The 19,734-nt window shown below is 37.5% G+C and overlaps 1 protein-coding gene across 1 annotated transcript in view; it reads left to right on the top strand.

Annotated features, from left to right (window-relative positions):
- Hmcn1 (hemicentin 1) overlaps nt 1-19,734 on the top strand; it is a 429,789-nt gene that overhangs the window by 318,164 nt on the left and 91,891 nt on the right. Inside the window, exons 53-63 of the mRNA XM_051185954.1 lie at nt 464-614; nt 2,306-2,500; nt 8,852-8,965; nt 12,199-12,386; nt 13,816-13,912; nt 16,817-16,978; nt 17,967-18,080; nt 18,198-18,400; nt 18,728-18,809; nt 18,919-19,050; nt 19,536-19,685. Of these exons, the coding sequence (XP_051041911.1) occupies nt 464-614; nt 2,306-2,500; nt 8,852-8,965; nt 12,199-12,386; nt 13,816-13,912; nt 16,817-16,978; nt 17,967-18,080; nt 18,198-18,400; nt 18,728-18,809; nt 18,919-19,050; nt 19,536-19,685 (1,588 nt within the window). The remainder of the gene's footprint in view (nt 1-463; nt 615-2,305; nt 2,501-8,851; nt 8,966-12,198; nt 12,387-13,815; nt 13,913-16,816; nt 16,979-17,966; nt 18,081-18,197; nt 18,401-18,727; nt 18,810-18,918; nt 19,051-19,535; nt 19,686-19,734) is intronic.

Below are 19,734 nucleotides of genomic sequence, written 5' to 3'. Positions count from 1 at the left end.
AAACAAGCCCTAGCTTGTGTATGATGTAAGGTTATTTCTGAATGAATAACAATAATTCTAGATCAAATCATATTGTAATAATGTTCTCAACTTCTAATAAAGTTTACATTATTACAGTTTTCTATGAAACTATCAATAAACACAGTTTTTAAATGCTCGATAAGTTTAGCTGGAGGCAATTTTGCCTACATGGATAAATGGACATGATGCTAAGAACATGTTTTCTGTCATAAAGAATATATGAATGAAATTACCTGGTTAAATGTGAACCTTAGTAGCTATAATTTTCAAAATATAAAAATTGTATTACTTAGAAAACAAGGTGAGCAAGTTAAATTAATTACTGTTATCTTGAATATTTTGCATATTTCCATTTATTACAGAGCCATAATTACTATCATTTTCAGGGTATCTTAGCTTTATTAGCATACTCCATGCTGACATTGTTATAATTGAATCACAGCCCCTTAAATCGGATGATCATGTTAATATCGCTGCAAATGGACACACTCTTCAAATAAAGGAAGCTCAAATATCAGACACCGGAAGATATACTTGTGTTGCATCTAATCTTGCCGGTGAAGATGAGTTGGATTTTGATGTGAATATCCAAGGTAATACTACTATGTTTATTGTAGAATAATTTCCATCCTCTATTGATGTAATAGAACAAGATTTGACTTTGTGCAAAATCTTTTCTTCTTATAATCATATAAATTCATTGTGAAAATTTAAACATGAAAGTATAGAAGAGAATAACCCCATGATCCTGTTTTAATTTTATTTTATGTATTTGAGTGTTTGCCACATGGTATGTATATACATCACATGTATGCTTGGTGCCCATGGAAGAGAGTGTTGGATCTCATTGAACGGGAATCATCAATGATTGTGAGCCACCACATAGATTCTGGGAACTGAACCTTGGTCCTCTACAAGAGCAACAACTGCTCTTAACCACTGATCTATCTCTCTAGCCCCTATCATTCTTATTTTATGTGTTTCCTTTTAATATTTTAAGGAACTATTGTATTTCCAATATTCAATAACAGACTATAGTCTTCTCTTACATTAGCATTGCCCTAACATCGTATCATGAAGGTTAAGTATTATATAATGCTAGTGCATGAAAGAAATACAGTGAATAATTACAATAAATATAAGAATATTATTGTACAAAATAAGTAATAATGTAATTTAGAGTAGACTTGCTTTGAGTTTGATGAGTACACCTATAATCCTTGTGTCTTGAACTAGTTATCATACTATTTTAAGTCACCATCTTTTCTCTTCAATGCCCCGTGGAATTGCTGAGAATAATGTATAAGGTAAGGCACCTACAGTGATTAAGAAACAATACTTGTCATTGTTGGTATTGGTTTTCTGAAAGTTACCATTATGTAGTAGAATTATTTTTGCCAGTGCTGTGGATTGAATCTAGGGCCTTATTCATATTAAGTAAAGTCTCTCTGAGCCATACCCCAGTCCTCAACATAACTTCTAAGAACTTTGCCTATTTCATCAATTGTATACTCAAATATTAATGTAACCACATTCCTACAGTTAAATGTCCAGATTGTTTCCAAGTTTTCATTACTTATTAATAACGCTATACCTATCATCTGGATACACACGATTTTCAAACATCTTTAATTTTTCTTACATGTCTAAAACTTGAAAATTCAGGTCAACTCACACACTCTTGAAATGCCTTTAATATATAGGCAATTTTTGTCTGATAAAGCTCACACTTTCTAGCATAAAAGAGTGAGAATGTCCTAGTTTTGATACTTTAGTCCTGATTTCTTATTTAACTTCCTTATTAAAACAGATCATTGACAATGGCATCAAATGAGTCCATATTGCTTTTGTGTGTGAGTGCCTCAAAATTAGCTTTTCCTGAGCACTCACATTTCTTTTCAAGTTCCATTTTATATTCCAACTCCAGTTCTCCCTTCAAACCCCCTCATCTCCCCCCAGCCTGGCCCCTGTCCACTCCTCATGTTTCTTACCTTGAAAGTGGGTCCTGATGTTGCTCACGTGACAGAGCCTTTTTAGAGGAACTTCGGAGACAAGTGCTGACTCAGCACTGTGGGTCTTATTCTTCTACCTGAGAACCAACTCTGACTGATGGCTATTCTCTGTCTGGCTGCTGTTGGAAAAAATAAGTGCCTAAAAATATTTTGGCATTGTCTAATTTATCAAATCCACATTATCATTTGTCAAGACATGGTCAAAATCTTTGTCTGATTTATTGATAATGACAGTCCCACTGTGAACAGATGTCATGCTTTTCCCTCCACAGTTCCTCCAAGTTTTCAGAAACTCTGGGAAATAGGAAACATGCTAGACACCAGCAGGAGTGGTGAAGCCAAAGATGTAATCATTAACAATCCCATTTCTCTGCACTGTGAGACAAACGCTGCTCCTCCCCCAACTCTGACATGGTACAAAGATGGCCGGCCTCTGACTTCAAGTGACAGAGTATTGATTTTGCCAGGTAAACACTGCCATGTGAAAGTAAGAATCTGCCAAGTGTGTCTCGTCTCATTTTTCAGGCCAATTCACTGTAATTTAACTGACATTTGAGTTGCCAAATGACATGCCATTCATATATAGAAGAGCCTACCTTGAGAATTTGACAGTACAACATTTTAACTCACTTTCCTGATCTGTTCCACAGTTGTTAACAATTTATGCAAGTCTTCAGGCTTCCTCGTGCCTCCTTTTCAGTACTGATGCCACTAGTCAATTTGGTTTCTACGTATCACTAATACAAATTCTAATTTACATTAGCAAATAGCTATTGTTCAATTTATTAATTGTATTGGTTGCATTTTTCATGAGTAATAGTAAGACTTTTAGTTTCAAATACTTTAGTTATTGTATAGTTTGTTCATAGAAAGATGCTTAACTTTTAGGGAATAACATTTTTAAGGCTTCAGTATACAGGTATCAGAGTTTGTTAAAACTCAGAAATTGTAACTTTAGAGTCCATTATGGTCAATGTAGTGCATAATATGTGCAAAGTTAACCAAAATTAACTGAAAAATATATTTTTAAAATAAAAAAATGAAAATGGGAGAAATAGACATGGTAACTCTATGTAATATGTGACCTCAATTGGGTCTAGGTCTAGTAAAAATGGCTATAAATTTAATATTATGACAATAATCTAAAAGAAGCTATATATTTAGTACAAATGATTTTTCCTTTTCTGTTCCAAAGGTGTTTCTTTTATTTTTAAATTCATTGAAAGAAATAAAATTATATATTTAAAAAAATAGAGGAATCTCACAAACTAAAAGCAAGGAACAAAAAAGAACAAGTTAATATTTTTTTCCTGAGAGGCAGATGATTAGCTCCTTGAAATATTGCCTAACCTGTCAAACACACAGATATACCTCCTATTTCTAAGGCATCAGAAGCATTCTAGGTGTTACATGGGTTGTTCAGACACTAAGCATCAGCCCTCCAGTAGGGTAGGGGGGTTAGAAACATCAAAAGCTGCTGTGTTTCCTTTATTATCAAGCTGAACATGTTTCTACTTTCACAGATTGGGAAGTATAAAAAAATGAGTGGATTCAAGACCTGCATTTCAAACCCTGGGTCACATTTTTGTAAAATCCTTACTAGGATTCCAAAGTCACCTGTCACAGAGGGCCAGGCACAGAAGGGAAGCTGACCCTCCCTCTGCACCCATAATTAGTCAAAGGGCACTCATCCCAGAAGACACAGCTTGACTCCTAAGCTACGAGACTTGTCCACAAGGCAGATAAAACTCTAAAGGTTCCTCAGGAACAAGTTACAAAATCCACTTTACAATCTCCAAAGTCCCAAGCTTCTCCACTCACCAAACGTAGTTTCTCTCAATTTTACACTGAGAAATCTATCAAGCTAAACATCATTTCCACTGTAGTAAGACAGTGTGAAGGCCAGCTAACATTTGTGTTCTATGCAGAAGTGCTTGCTGGTGCTAAGAATCTGATTTATGAAGGTAAGAGCAGTTGGAACTGGTTTGTATGCTCTGATTAGAAATATTGAGCACTGCCTTCCCTACAGCTTGTTTAAACCCCTGCACCAATAACTACAAATTCCCCCAAGAACATCCATTTGTGAAAGCTGGTTCTTGGAAGTAGGAGTTTCCAATGTCTGAAGGTATTTCCAGATTCAAGTAGGACCTAATTGTATCTCCCATTAAGTTCATTACATAATATCAATCAAAGATTAGGATTGTATGGGTGCATGCTTGTTAGTCAGACAAAATATCTATTAATCTTGATGAATAGATGGCTATTCCAGCCAAGGTAAACCAATGCTGGACCCTAACTTTTAAAAACTCATTCATTTCTTGGTTCACTAAGGATGGTGCCCACTCCTGTCTAAAATAAAAAGAAGGGTTTTAACTTTAACATAGTAAAATTACATATAACAAAATGGTTATTTAGCAAGAACTATAATTACAATATTTAGTCCATTAACATTATCAAGAATTAAAGAAAATGCCCTTCCTGGATAGTGAGATCAACAACTAACTTATCCACCATCATGGAGCCCTCATCTAGTACCTGTTGGAAACAGAAGCAAACACCCATAACTAAACATTGAGTCGAACTAGAATCCAGATGCAGAGGGAAAGGACAAGACAAGGTTGCAGAAACACATACAGACAGTTGACCTGAACAAGGAGGAGCTAATGGGCCCCCAGTCTGATAGCTGGAAATCCAGCATGGGACTGACTCAGCCCCCCCTGAATATGGGTCCCAGCTAGAAGGACTGAGCAGTCTAAGGGACCTTAGACAGTGGAACCAGAATGTATCCCTGGTGCACAAAAGGACCTTGCAGACTCATCCCCCAGGAGGGATACTCCCTTAACCTAGAGACAGGAGAGAAGTCCTAGTCTCTACTTCAAATGACTTGACAGATTTATATGACCCCCCTGGATGGCATTGCCCTACATGTGGAAATGGGGTGGGGGTATGGGAGGGAAGGGTGGTCAGGGTGCATGTGAGGGGGCAGAGAGGGTAAGAGGGAGGAAGGGAGAGGGAACTGGGATCGACATGTAAAATAAATAAATAATAATAACAACAATAATAAAAGAAATGAAAAAAGAAAATATTCTATCATCTATCCTATATTTGTGAGTCTAAAGTCTTATATGTAACCTATCTTTAATCCTAAGGAAAAATATAACAAAAATGAGATGATGGGAGATGTTACTCTGTAAATATGTTTTTCTTATTGATTAATGAATAAAGTACTGTTGGCCAATAGGAAGGCTAGATAGGTGGGACTAGGAGATAAAAAGGATTTGGGAGATGTAGGAAGAGAGGCAAGATGTAGGGACTTGAGAAGAAGATCCAAAGAAGGTCCAGACCCTTTTTCCAGAATGATAAGACCACATGGAAATGCATAGATTAATAGAAATGGGTTAATATTTAAGAGAGAGCTAGCCAATAAGAAACACTAGTAACAGACCAACATATATATATATATATATATATATATATATATATATATATTTAAAACCTCATACTTTCAAGTTTTCTTTGACTATTCTTTTGAGAGATGGCATGAAGTTGAAAGTTGATACATTTTTCTAGTAATCACTTAGTAAAGATCCAACGCCAAAATGTGCCTCTTCACACAAACACACACATTAAAAAAACCTATGTCTTTAAAAATCATGGCCCCTTTGGCAGTTATTCTGAACACAGCCAGAACCAAAAGAATTCGTATTCATTCATTTGTTTATTTTTGAGACAAGATCTCTCTGTGTAGCACTGTCCTAGAATTCAGTAAGTAGACCAGGCTGGCCTTGAACTCACAGATATCTGCCTGCCTCTGCCTCCTGAGTGCTGGGACTAAAGGTGTGTGCCATCATGCCCAGCATAAACTAGTATCCTAAATCATGTTCTGTGTATCATTAAATCAAGGCATTTTACTTACTAACTTGGCTGTCAAAAAGAAAATTGCCCCCTGCCCAACAAATGTTACTTTTACTAGCATCCACAGAAACTAAAATGTCAGTACACAAACAAGGAGAAAAAACAAAGCAAAACTACTTCTTTCCTTCCTAAATGTATTTTATATTTTGAACCCCCTTTTTGACATGACCTGAATGGAGTTTCTTTACTTTGTCTGGTCATTAAAAAACAAAACAAAACAAAAAACAACGTACTTTTGGGAAAAACAATGCCAATTATGCAAACACGGGTTTATTCTAACTATAAAATGGGGCTAAATTATTATGATTGGTTTCTGAGACCCTAGAATTTACAATACATAATTTAGACTAAAATCACAAATCCAGGAATACAGATGGAATTCAGTTTTTCTTAATCCAAGGTATTGTCTCATTAAAACCCAAAACCTTCTATATGACCTTCCATTTTCCCATTCCTAGAAAAGAAACATTTATTAAGAGTGATAAGGTCCAGGAATTTTACTTTATTTTAATTATAAATCCTAAGTTTTCTTTTAGTGTTTCAAAGATCTATTATCATTAAGACCAGATAAATTCCATAGCTAATCAACTGTTCAGTGCTGAGCCTAGAAAATAACCTCCAATAGAACAAGTCCAAGCTCAGCCATTGAACCAAAGGTGCAGGGTAGTCACACCTCTCATGTTCAAGCCACATAGCTGTGGCATCTGGAAGGAGATCTACTGCCCTGTGTTATCAGACTGTGTCGTGGTAGTTTCAGTGCTGATGGGCATGCTCAAGAAACAAGCCTTTCTTTTTTTAATAAAAGAAAAATATCTAATTGGGGTAGCTTACTTATGGTTCAGAGGTTCAGTCCATTATCATCATGGTGGGTCATGACAGTGTGTAAGCAGACAAGGACCTGGAGAAGTAGCTGAGAGTCCTACATCTTGCAGGCAATAGGAAGTAGTCTGAGACATTGGTTGGTATCTTTAACATATATGGGACCTCAAAGCCTACCCCCACAGTGACACATTTCCTCCAAAAAAGCCATATACCACCTAATGGTGCCACAGATACATAGTTAACAGTATGATTCTTTATGATTATTTTCAGATAATTTTACTGTTATTTTGTACTTTCCCCTCCTTCTCCTATGTTTACCTTCCTCTCATTGCCCTAAAGAGCCACCCTCTTTTCCCATCAGATCATTTTTACCCTGATAGTCCCTTTTCTATTGTTTCCCAAGCACCCTACCCTAGCAATCAATTATTCCTTTTTATGTCCCTGGTGAATTGAGGCTCTGAACTCACATTCGAAGATTTGGAGCTAGGAACCTCTGAAGAGAGAGAACATGCAACATTTGTCTTTCTGAGTCTGGACTATCTCATCTAATTGTTTTTTTTTTTTTTTCTAGTTCCATCCATTCATCCTGCAAAGTTAATGTTCTCATTTTTTCTTTACAAATGAATAGTATTTCATAGTGTACATGTACTACATTTTCTTTATCAGTTCATCAGTTGAAGGGCATTTAGTTTGTTTCCATTTCCTAGCTACTGTGAATAGAGTAGCAATGAACATGGCTAAGCAAGTATTTGCAGACCAGAATTTTGAGTCCTATGTCTTTCAGTCCACTCAACTCCTTCGTCAGAAACTCAATTTTGGCTTCCAACCATTCATTCTCTTCTTTGAGCTGGTTTACCTTTGCAGTGTTTCCTTAGCTTTCTGTTTGCTTTTTAACTGGCTCTTTTGCACCACCATATTGTTCTGCCTTCTGCACTGGGCTATTCCTCACTATTTCGATCCATGGGTGAGCTCTTTTTGCTTTGCTTACTTGGAGACAGGGCTTTGCCTCCTCACCAAGCCCAGGCACCAGCTGAGGAGCCTGGAGTAGTGGCTGACTGCGACAGCTTGCTCATTTGGGTGAGTTCCTTTGCCAACACAGAACAGGTAGAACTAAAAGCAGTGTGATCAGCAGAGGACACATTCAAGTGCCAAAATATCTTCACATGTGCCTGCACCTCCTGCCAACCCGCTTGCCCCTAGGCAGCCTCCACTCCCGAGTGACCCCACGCAGCCCGAGGAGGAGATTTTTCAAAACTCTAAATTTCCTGGTTTGGGCTGTTATAGATTCTTGAGGGATCATAATTATTTCTATGAAATTGAGATTTGTGAGTATATAGTTTCAGAAAGTCATCAGGGCTCCAGCTTATTGAATGGCTTAGGATAATATTCTATCCACATGAAAAACAGATAGATAAAATGATATGTGACATAAAATGATATGTACACATAGATGGAAATTTTATTATGACTATTATAATGGCTCTCTAAATCTTATTAGCAACATTAAAAAGTTTATAGACACACAGATCTTTTTTCCCTTGAAATTACACAGGAAATCTTGAATAAAACATATAAGGCACCTTACTTTTTCAGATAACTGTATATGTAGGTCTTCAAATGAGTTTTTGTAGGAAACATTAAAAATGGTTACTAAAGTACACAAAAGTTGCAAGAACAAAGCAACACCATATAGTAACATTCCATCCATCCAAAACATGATGCAGGGAACAGAGTAGCCTTCTCCTCTCCAGGAAAATTCACACCAGCTATTCATTTCTTCAAAAGTCTGATTTATATTACAGTATTGGATCACTTTTTAGCCATGCAATATTTGCTATGAAAATGAAAATGGATATTATCTGAGATAAAAACTGAATAATTAAGGGAAGTGGGAACATTGACCAAAATAATAAAATAAATAAAAAAGTAAATAAATATAAGTCATTAGACCTGTGGAAAAGTGTAACTGTGTTCATGATCTGTGTTTGCTCTAACATTTGGAGAAGTAACATACTAGCATGTATTTTCAGGAGGGTGACTATTGCAGGTTCTCCAGGCTAACATCTGGGACATGTTTTCAGGAGGGCGAGTGTTGCAGATTCCCAGGGCTAAAGTAGAAGATGCTGGGAGGTACACATGTGTGGCTGTGAATGAAGCTGGAGAAGATTCTCTTCAGTATGATGTGCGCATACTCTGTAAGTTAGCTTTCTTTTGTTGATTAAGAGCTTTTCACTCAGAAATATTTTTAAGTGACTAATGTTTGCAAGATGTTACCCTAAGCACATTAGACATTATAAGGTAACCAAAAACTGAAAGTTCTTCCTAGGACTTATTGTCCTGTGTGCAAACTGAGAATGTGTTAGTATATCAGTCAGGACTTCTAAGATCTCAAATAAAAAATGGGAGACATGGGGTGGTAAGGAATGGGTTATTGATTCACAAACTTATAAAGTCCCAGAGTAGAGTAATCTGCAATCAATCATTTCTGACTTCTTTGACTCAAAAGAGGTCGGTCCAGAGTATCCAGATTTTACCTTTCTATTTCTCTGGACTTTTAAAAAATTTATTATTGTTAATATTATTCTTAGACAGGTGGTTTTCTTGGTAGCAAGGTAGACCTTAGCAGCCCTAGATTTACTTCTTCCCGGTTTCACATTGAAAGAATGTTTTCCTGTCTAATATTTATAAGTGAGTTCCTAGAATTGATTGTTTCTCAGTCCTGTGTCAATCACACATTTATCTTTGAATCCACCACAGACACCGAGAGTCTGTTTTACTCTAGTGATGAATCTGATTCTTATGCCTGCTCTTGAGCCAGAATTGTCTCCTTCTGATATAAGGCCATCAATGGGAAGAGTATTGTTTCCTTAAGACAAGTAGCATTATTAGAGGCAGAATAGATGTATTGTCAGAGGCTAAGATAGTAAAGTGTGATATTCTGGTTTGGTTTCTATTGCTATGACCAAAAGCAATGCAGGGGGAAAGGGTTTATTCAGCTTACATATCCCAATTCACTGTCCATTGAAGGAAGCTAAGGCAGATGCTCCAGACAAACCTGTGCGCAGGACCTGAAGCAGAAGCCTTGCAAGAATGCTGCTTACTGGCTTGATCCTCATGGCTTGCTCAGCCTGCTTTTTTACACAACCCTGTACCACTTGCCCATGAGTGACATCTCCCAAAGTAAATTGACTTTTTCCATATTAACCACTAATCAAGAAAATGTTCCCACAGACTTACCCACAGTCCAATCTGATGAATTCTCAACTCCTCTGTTGAGGATCCATCTTCCCAGTTATCCCTCAGTTTGAGTGAAGATGGCAAAAACCAGCCAACACACAGTCAAAATGAAAGACTTTTATACAAAAGTTTTGAAATGGTATGGAGGATTAAACACTCATCTCAGAGACTTTCATGCCAGATGATTGAATCAGTGATAGCAAGGTTAATAAAAGTAGAGATCCTGGGGTAGGAAGGAAGGAAGTCAACTTTATTTCTGGTGTGCTGAGTCTGGCATGATTCCAGAATGCTCATGCTAAAGGCTGACTGGGCACTTAGAAATAGGAACTGTTACAAAAGAAACAAAGAACTAAACCTAGACTATAGATCTCACAGCTGCCCACGGTCAAGTGATACATAAAGACAGAATTCCAACAGAAAGAATGATATACTTTTATATCAAAGAATATCATAGCGAAGCATTTGTAATAAGCAAAAGAAAACAATAGATGAGGGCAATCCAGGAATGAGGAAAACCCAGTAGACAGTTATGCCCAGATTCCAGCTTTTAGAAAAAGCTGTCAGCTAATGGGTTTTCAGTGCCGAACATTAAAATGAGTTTCAGAAAATGAAAAGCCTTTGGCTTTGAATCTTCAAGCCTGTTGCATTGGTGAAGTTCAGCAGAACAAATGGAATAATGTGACTTCAATGCACAGAGCAAGGATAAGTTTTGAGCATGCATTAGACAAGATGAATAAAATAGAGACAAGAGGTAGACTGGAGCAAGAACAAATTTAAGAGATTTGTGCTTGCCCATAGACCAAGGGCTGGGAAAGGGAATACAAAGTCTCATTAAAGCTTCAAAAATGTGTATGGAAAGTAGGGATGGAGGAATTAATAGTGTAAGTGCCAAGGGCATGTATCAAAATAATGGAACAATGAACTGAGAGGGCAAGAAGCTTTGGGGGAGAAAAGAGATATTGGAGTGGAAAGAATGGGATCCTGTTAAGTATGAATATAAAACAAACAGGGACAGGCTTGCAGTGCCAGCCTGTAGCAAAGAGAAAAAGTCAGCAGTGGCTGCTATGGGGATCAGATGATTATAGCAGGAAACATTTGACTCTGGAGGTAGAGAGAGAGGGAGGGAGGAAGAGAGACAGTGGTGTGGCCTGTCTGGAAGTTGAAGCAGATGTCACATGTACACACTTGGAGCAACAGAGCTCCAAGTATCAGTACCATAATGCATCATTTCAGTGCCCCCCCATCGCTGCCCCATGAGGTGTAGGCTGGTAACCTGAGGAGAGGCTAATGGGATGATCATAAAGAGTGTTAGAGGTGGGAGCACTAGAGCTTTCTATGCAAAGAGCAGCCTGTAAAAGGCCACAACAGAAGTAGAATACAGAAAACACTAAATTTAAAAATCCTATTTATTTGACAGATAGGTGCTGATTGTTCATTCTATGACAGGTCCTGAGCTGGGCACTGGGGATCCAGCATAGGAGACAATGGCTATCAGTAAAATGGTGTAACTTTAAATGTGAATGTATGCAAAACAGCATAGAAGTTCTGCCATGTACTTTGCAGTGCTGATTTTTCCTTTAGAGAACTTTCAACTTAATTGTTGGAGAACCAAAACTATAAGGTTGAGTCTACATTAAACACACACTGGTTGTTGAAAATCTGGTGTGTTTTAACAGACTGCAATAAAAAATAATCAAGCTCGGCAGTGATCACTTACTTTGAAAATAAATATCTGGTTTTACAAATGTTGCCAATACAATTGCCTAATTTACTGAACCTTTCCAGATTCTGTTCTACAATGTGTGAAATGAGTATAAATTGCAGGGTGCTGTTTTAAATGTGTTGGGGGAATATAGCATAGACCTTCTTAGACTTTAATGTGCTTGAGGAATATCTGGAGAACTTTTTCAACCATCCATCTCCTCAGAGATAGCTATGGAGGAGGTGTGAGTGAGGTACATGACTATGAGTCTAACTAAGCTCCCAGATGATGCTGGTCACTGTTCCAATGATGCTGAGGCAGGGAGCTTGGAACAGCTCAGATTATTCCCTTACAAAGACTGACTCTTAACATCACAAATTCACTCAAAGCTGTGATTTATCTACCTTGTCCTGATGACAAAGTGGTGTAGCATGCCTTCCTAAAGCCATCGTTGCCCACCGGAATCTCTTTGTCACAACCATTTCATAGTGCCACCGGTAATCAAGGGAGCAAACGGTGATCTCCCAGAAGAGGTCACCGTGCTGGTGAACAAGAGTGCACGCATGGAATGTTCATCCAGTGGTAGCCCAGCACCGAAGAATTCCTGGCACAAAGATGGACAGCCCTTGTTGGAAGATGAACATCATAAGTTTTTATCTGATGGCAGGATTCTTCAGGTAAAAGGAAAAAAATCTAATTTTAATACAGTGTTTTGGATATTGTGATAGTTGTCTTCTAGATGAGTAAAAAAATGTTAGTTTATGAACATATTTGTTTAAACTATAAAGATTTATATTGATATTTTGATATTAACTATCAAAAGCATACAAAATATTCTCTACTCTGCTCCCACAGTTAGAAATGACCACAGAGACATTTTTTGTGTAAATTCTCCTAGAATATCTCTACACACACATACACACACCTAAGTTTAACAACATTATGTATGTGATGATAATATTCTAAATGGTAAAAGGTTTCCTATTGATTAGATCCATCCTGTGTTGGCACAGGCAGTAGGAAGTCATGTGAGAGCCACCGAAATATACTATTCTGTTGTTTGTCACTTGATATGTCCATTTGTTCATCCAGATGTCTTGAAAGAAAGTTGTGATGTATAGACACATAGTAGTGCTTTTGTTAGGACAGAGTGTAATTAAATCACTAGTGAACATAATAAAAATATTCCCTTGCCTTATAAATCAAAGCATAAAAGTGAATCCAGCACAGGCCATGTGTCTTTAAAAAACATCAAGCTCACTGCTTATAAATAAACTTGAAATTTAAAGCATTATCTACACTTGACTATATCTATTTGATGACCATACAGCCTCTACCAAAATGCCTAAATGGTTTTTACATCTAGGATTGTAGATGCACATTGATGGATAGTAGTTTCTTCATACTAAACATCCTGCTCTATGTTATTTAAGTTCCACTACATAAAACAAAGCTCTCCAAAGCCTAATGACTTAGAACCATCAGAATTTATTTAGCTATTAGATCCACTGGTTCTGTAGATGGTATCTCAGATCTCAGCTGGGCTTATTCAAATGTCAGCAGAGCTGACTGCTGGAATTGTCTGTCTGGAGTCATAGAATACAATGCGAGTTGATTTTTTGTCCCTCATGATCATGTCCTCCAACAGGCAGGTCGTGCTTCCTTAGATGGTAGTGACAGAATTTCCAATAAAGTGAGCAACAGTGCAGACACTCTTCGGTTAGCCGAAGTGAACAGCAGCACTATTGCCACAAAAGTCCTACTGGCCAGAGACATTTGCAATCCACTTCGTAGGGGGGACTTCAAAGTCACTTTGCAGACTCACTGACAGGGAAGTGGGAAATAATTTGGGATAATTTGTATTCAAAATTCAACAGACATGTGTAAAAATCGCCTTTCCCGGATGCAAGTTTTATAAATAATGTGTGTGCTTGACCTATCCAATTGAAAGCAGCACCAGGGATGGTCTGTTCTGCAGCTTCATGTTTTTATGCTAATTTATATCTGGCATTCACTAGAAAGAATGCATCTTGTTTGTTCTAAATGTAAAATATTGCAAGTTCCTTTATTAACAATTTTAGTTGCCATTTCTTTATTTTCCTTTAGGTCCTAAATGCTCAAATAACAGATATTGGGAGATATGTGTGTGTTGCTGAGAACATAGCTGGGAGTGCTAAAAAATACTTCAACCTCAATGTTCATGGTAAGTGCTCAGTGCCTAAGACATCTGCTAGGCTCTGCCTGACAAAGCAGGGGAAACCGGGCTTCGGAATGTAAGACCTATGTTCTGTTTTTAACTTGATCAGTGTGTGAAGCTGCATTCATTCAACCTCCTCTCCTTTTTATCCTATGAAAGCCAAAAGGAAGCACAGGATGCAAATATTCTAAGCCCATCTATACAGCATTTTCATCCTGCAGGGGGTAGGAAAAAAGCTACTCCAGCATATAAGAATGACTACATGTTCTTGTGAAGGTCGAGTGAGTTGTGGATCTTCTGCTCAGAGATGTGCCCACTCCTGCTCCTGTCTTCCAGTGCAGGATGACCTGACCTTGACTGCATTCATCTAGTATGCAATATGCTCTGCGAATAAGAAAAGACTACCTTGTAGAGTTCAATAACTCCCTTTGAAAAGCAAGCATACCTAAGTTGTGTTACATTTAAGTTTTCACACATAATAGACACCCCATAAATATTGCTTTTTAGTAAGAAAAAATGTGAGGGGAATTGGATGTCTGTCATAAAAAGGCAATTTTTATGAAATACAACTGCTTCCAAAGGACGAAATTAGAGTGATGAAAATTATTATAAGATCCACTTTGCATGAACTTCTGGTTCATTTTAGGAATATCTAAAAATTATCAATTTTTTATCATCTCAAAAAGCTTTCACTTGGGGATAGAAGGCTGGCTTGGTAATAAACAGCATAAACTGCTAAGTAGAGGACTGAACTCAGTTATTGGCACCAACACTAGGTGACTCACAACTGCCTGTAATTCCAACATCAGCTGAACCTGAAGCCTGTGCCCTTGGTGGACACCCACACTCAAGTGAGCCATCCACATACAAATACATAATTAAAACTCTTAAAAAATTGTTTGCAAATTTTTCATTTGCCATGATAATATGTTCTTGCTTGGTATGATATCTACGGCATATTACACATATAATGTTTGCTATTTGTGTAATAAATCTTTGGAACATTCCTACCTTTACATTCTTCACATTTATAACACTAAGCACTATAGCAACTGGGCAAATTCATTGTTTTTGCAGTGCTAGGGACCAAACCATGGGCTTTGAGCATAGTAGGCAAGTGCTCTACTCCTGAGCTAGTAACTAACCTAAACAGAAATAAGTATGACTTCTCAGGAAGCATGAATTGAATACATGTGATTGTTATAAAAGTACATGTTATAGTCTATATAGTACAATATAGGTTTAAAAAATATGTTGAGGAGCTTGGGAGATGGCTCATTCAGTGAAGCTCTTGTTCCACATGAGCTCAACCTCCAGCACCCACATAAGCATCCAGTTGTAGCAGTGCGCCTCTGTAGTCCCAGCCCAGGAGAGGTAGAGACAGGATGCTGCCTGCAGTTACCTGACTAGTTGTCTTGCTGAACTGGTACGTTCCAGGTCCCTGAGCAGTCACTGAGAGGGAAGAAGAAGAACAAAGAAGGAGGGAGGAAAGGAGAGAAGCAGAGAGTGAGGAAATGGAGGGAAGCAAAGAAGGAAGGGAGGAAGGAAGGAAAGAAAGAAGGAAGGAAGAAAAGAAGGAAGGAAGATCGCTTTGTTTTCAGACATTTTTCTTTCAGGAACAAGATGAGAAACTTTAGGCAAGATGCTAATATTCCTAAGTCTCAGCTTCCCTCTTTATGATGTTGAAAATTGTGTCTAGCTCATAATAATGTGAACATTCAATGGAAAGGAAGTAAGTGTTCCACACAATGCCTGTCATGGATCTGTCAACCACGAAAATTGTAGCTCTATTCCTGTCAGATTTTTAATTGCATTGATTATATTTCATTTTTCTCCTTGTGCCAAGCATAATGCCTGCAATACATTAAGAATGCAATAAATATTTAGTCATTGAACTAATTACTAGAGTTAATAAATGACTGAAGCAATCAAAACCATATAATATTTAAAGAAAACAAAGGGTGTGCCTTTTCATCATTCTTCTTTTGCTTTTGATGTTGTTTTAAGACCTAAATCCTAATATAACAGAGCAGATACAATAGTGTTTATTACTTGCATTCACGGTTATCCATCTTTCTAATCAGGACTCATTTCAACTTTTATTTTTGGTTGTATTCATTTGTTTTCATGCCTAATTCTTTCTCATTGTCCTCCTTCCCTTCATAGAAAACCATTTGATGTGGATATGTTGCTGATGTTATCATTTTTATTTTTTGAGACAGGGTCTCACTAGCTGTACTGAAGTTCACTATGTAGATGAGGCTGGCCACAGATTCATAGAGATATACCTAATTCTGCCTCCCCAGTGCTCGGATTAAAGGCATAGAACACCACATCTGGCACCCCTTTGCATTTTTATTATAAAAGATCAAGTCTCACGTTGCATGTGATTTATGAACATTATAATATTCATAAATGCCAGTGTATCATTTATATCAATATTCCTTATTCTGCATCTTTATCTCTACTACTTTTGCTTTTTTATTCTTTTTTGTTTTGAACAAAAAAGCAGAAGTGTTGTTTATTACTTAATATTTGTGTTCCTCTTGAAAGTTGCATAGATTTACAAAGATAATCTCTGTTATATACTGAAATTCTAAAGTTAAGCCTTTAATTTTACCATACTAATAAGTAAAAATAAAAATACCATGTTAAAAATAAAATTATCCAAACTACTTCAAACATTAGGCTGTTTCTTTGTACTTTGACATACATTGAGTTTTTTGTACTTTGAAAACTCTGCGATGCTCTTTCAGTGTGTTTAATGGTGTCATTAGAAAGTCCAATAAAGACCAGTGGGTATTTAACAGAATCATTTACTTGCTACTTTTACAGACTACAAAGAATTAGAACATGAGTCTCTGATACTGTCGAAGTTCATGTTTAATATACATACATATACTTTTACAGTTCCTCCAAGTGTCATTGGTCCTACCCATGAACACCTCTCTGTGGTAGTGAATCACTTCATCGCTTTGACCTGTGAGGTTTCTGGTTTCCCCCCTCCTGACCTCAGCTGGCTCAAGAATGAACAGCCCATCAAGCCAAACACAAATGTTCTCATTGTGCCTGGTAAGGTACTAATTATTTTCATAAGGTGGGCTGCACATGTCATTTTTTTCTCCATTTTAAAACAAGGATCATTTCAACTTAGTCTCTTTCTAAAGGCAAATCTCACTCCCTTTATTTGTTCACAGTACCCAACTAGAGCCATTAGAGTATAGACTTTTATGACTTAAGTGGAAATGTACAATAAAGGGGTCTTTTTTCAACAAATTATGAAACTAAGGATCAGAAAAAAATGGGTGATCCTGAGAGTAAATGGTAAATAGCTACTATATGACCCTACTCGTTGCAGATGATAGGTAATTAACTACATAGTTAGATGATACAGAGAGGATGGAGAGTGAGGACCAGTAGATGGCTCTGAGGCTAAATATGCTTGCTATCAAGATTTACCACATGAATTCAATCCCTGTGACTCATGTGGTGAAAAAAGAGAAACTGTTCCCACAAGCTTCCCTAAGACTTGTTCCCACAAGCTTCCCTAAGACTTCTGCATACTGTAGCATACCCCCTCTGAAAAGAAATTTGTAAATGAAAAACAACATTTAAAAAGAATATACAACAAACAATATATACTTGAGTGGGCTGATGGAATTCAGTTGTCAAGCTGTAACACTTATGCCCCACATGCATGTCAAGACAGCTATGAGTATAGCCCATCATATGCAGGTGACAACATCATGCAGCAAAGTCAAAAAGCTAAATTCACCTGAGACAGACAGAATGACAGACTACAAACTGTCACCTCTGCACTATGAGCAATTTAAACTCAGAAATCACTTGCTCAGTTCCCTGGACCCATGAGGTAGAAGGAGAGAACCAAGCCCACAAGTTGTCCAGTAACATCCACACATGCACTGTGGCAGCTACAGGAATGCACTCACATGAGTATACACACACACACACACATACACACACACACACACACACATGTGCACTAACAACTCAATTTAAAACAACCTCTATATCTGTCTTTACAATATATTTGCCCCAGGTGGTCGAACTCTACAGATTATTCGCACCAAGGTATCTGATGGTGGTGAATACACTTGCATCGCTATCAACCATGCTGGAGAAGGCAAGAAGAAAGTCTCCTTAACAGTTCATGGTGTGTTTTCACTCTCTCCATAATGTGATTTCATTACATTGCATATTTTCTGGCTAAGCACCTTGATGGGAAAAAAAAAAAAACATTTGAATATTCTGTTCTTGTCTCCCACTTCAGTGCCCCCAAGCATTAAGGATCATGGCAGTGAATCTCTTTCTGTAGTTAATGTCAGAGAGGGGACCTCAGTGTCATTGGAATGCGAGTCAAATGCTGTCCCTCCTCCAGTCATCACCTGGTCTAAGAATGGGCGGATGATAACAGATTCTACTCATGTGGAGATTTTGACTGGTGGACAAATGCTGAACATCAAGCGAGCTGAGGTGCATCTTTGATCCTTGTCTGATCTGAGTGTTGTGCCTCCATGGTGGGGTTGTGCAAAAGACAACTGGAAGAGGCCTACTCCCCTTACTGCAGTGAACAGTGCTGTTTGTGGACAAGTGCATGGTCAATACTGTTGAATTTATTTTTATTAAAAAATAAAACAAAACAAGACAAAAAAAAAAAGAGAAAGAAATAGGAGTTCTAAAGGGGACTAGAAGTGGGGCAGTTGAGCATAAAGATGACTGATGATTTAATCTATTCCTGAACCTTGTGGTTGGTCATCTAACACTTAATGGAGCACATACAATAGTATCTTTTTCTTTTAGGTGTCTGACACAGGCCAGTATGTATGTAGAGCTATAAATGTAGCAGGACGAGATGATAAAAATTTCCACCTCAATGTATATGGTGAGCATCTGCCTCTAATACAACTCTCTTTCCCCTAGATATGCAAATGAAAGAATGTGTCTTGAATTAACTTAATGATGGTGTGCAATTGTGTTCTGTCTTTTTATAGTACCTCCCACTATTGAAGGGCCTGAAAGAGAAGTCATTGTGGAGACAGTCAACAATCCAGTGACACTGACATGTGACACCACTGGGATTCCCCCTCCTACCATAACATGGTTAAAGAACCACAAGCCTATAGGTAACACACTTGAACATTTTGGGGGTTGCCTTGTTTTGCCCTTTATTTACTACATTTGTAAATAAACAGATTTTCAGTCTTGTGCTTATGGTTGTGGTTAGTTCGAGAAGCCTAATGTTCTGAAGTATAAATGTATCAAGTGGACTCCTTACTAAACATTTGCTTTGTTAAGGTACTGCACATTGAAGCTAGGACCTTGCTCATTTAAGGCAAGTCCTCTACTACTGTAGTTTACCCCAGAATTTCCAAGAGTTTTGGTCTTTTGTTTTGAGTCAGGCTCTGGCTAATTAGCCCAGGCTGGCCTTGAACTTTCAATAGTCTTGATTCTGCCTCTCAGCTAGTTGGGATTATATACCTGAATGTCTCATAAAAGAAGACTTTTTAAAATGTTCATCTTTCAAAAAGATTCTCATTAAAAATACAAATGAAGAGAGTGGCTTTAATGCTATTTCTTCTTATTGTTTCCTCTTGATTTCTACCTGTAGAAAATTCTGACTCTCTTGAGGTTCACATTTTGTCTGGGGGAACCAAACTGCAAATTGCCAGACCTCAGCATTCCGACAGTGGAAACTACACCTGTGTGGCATCCAATATGGAGGGAAAGGCTCAGAAAAACTATATCCTTTTACTTCAGGGTAAGTTGACTACACCGTGACTTTGTCATATTATATCTAGAGTATAAAA

The sequence above is a fragment of the Phodopus roborovskii genome, unplaced genomic scaffold (assembly GCF_943737965.1).
Source record: "Phodopus roborovskii unplaced genomic scaffold, PHOROB, whole genome shotgun sequence".
NCBI classification, from domain to species: Eukaryota; Metazoa; Chordata; class Mammalia; order Rodentia; family Cricetidae; genus Phodopus; species Phodopus roborovskii.
The sequence above is the reverse complement of the archived record's forward strand: the minus strand, read 5'-3'. Positions and strand labels throughout refer to the sequence as shown.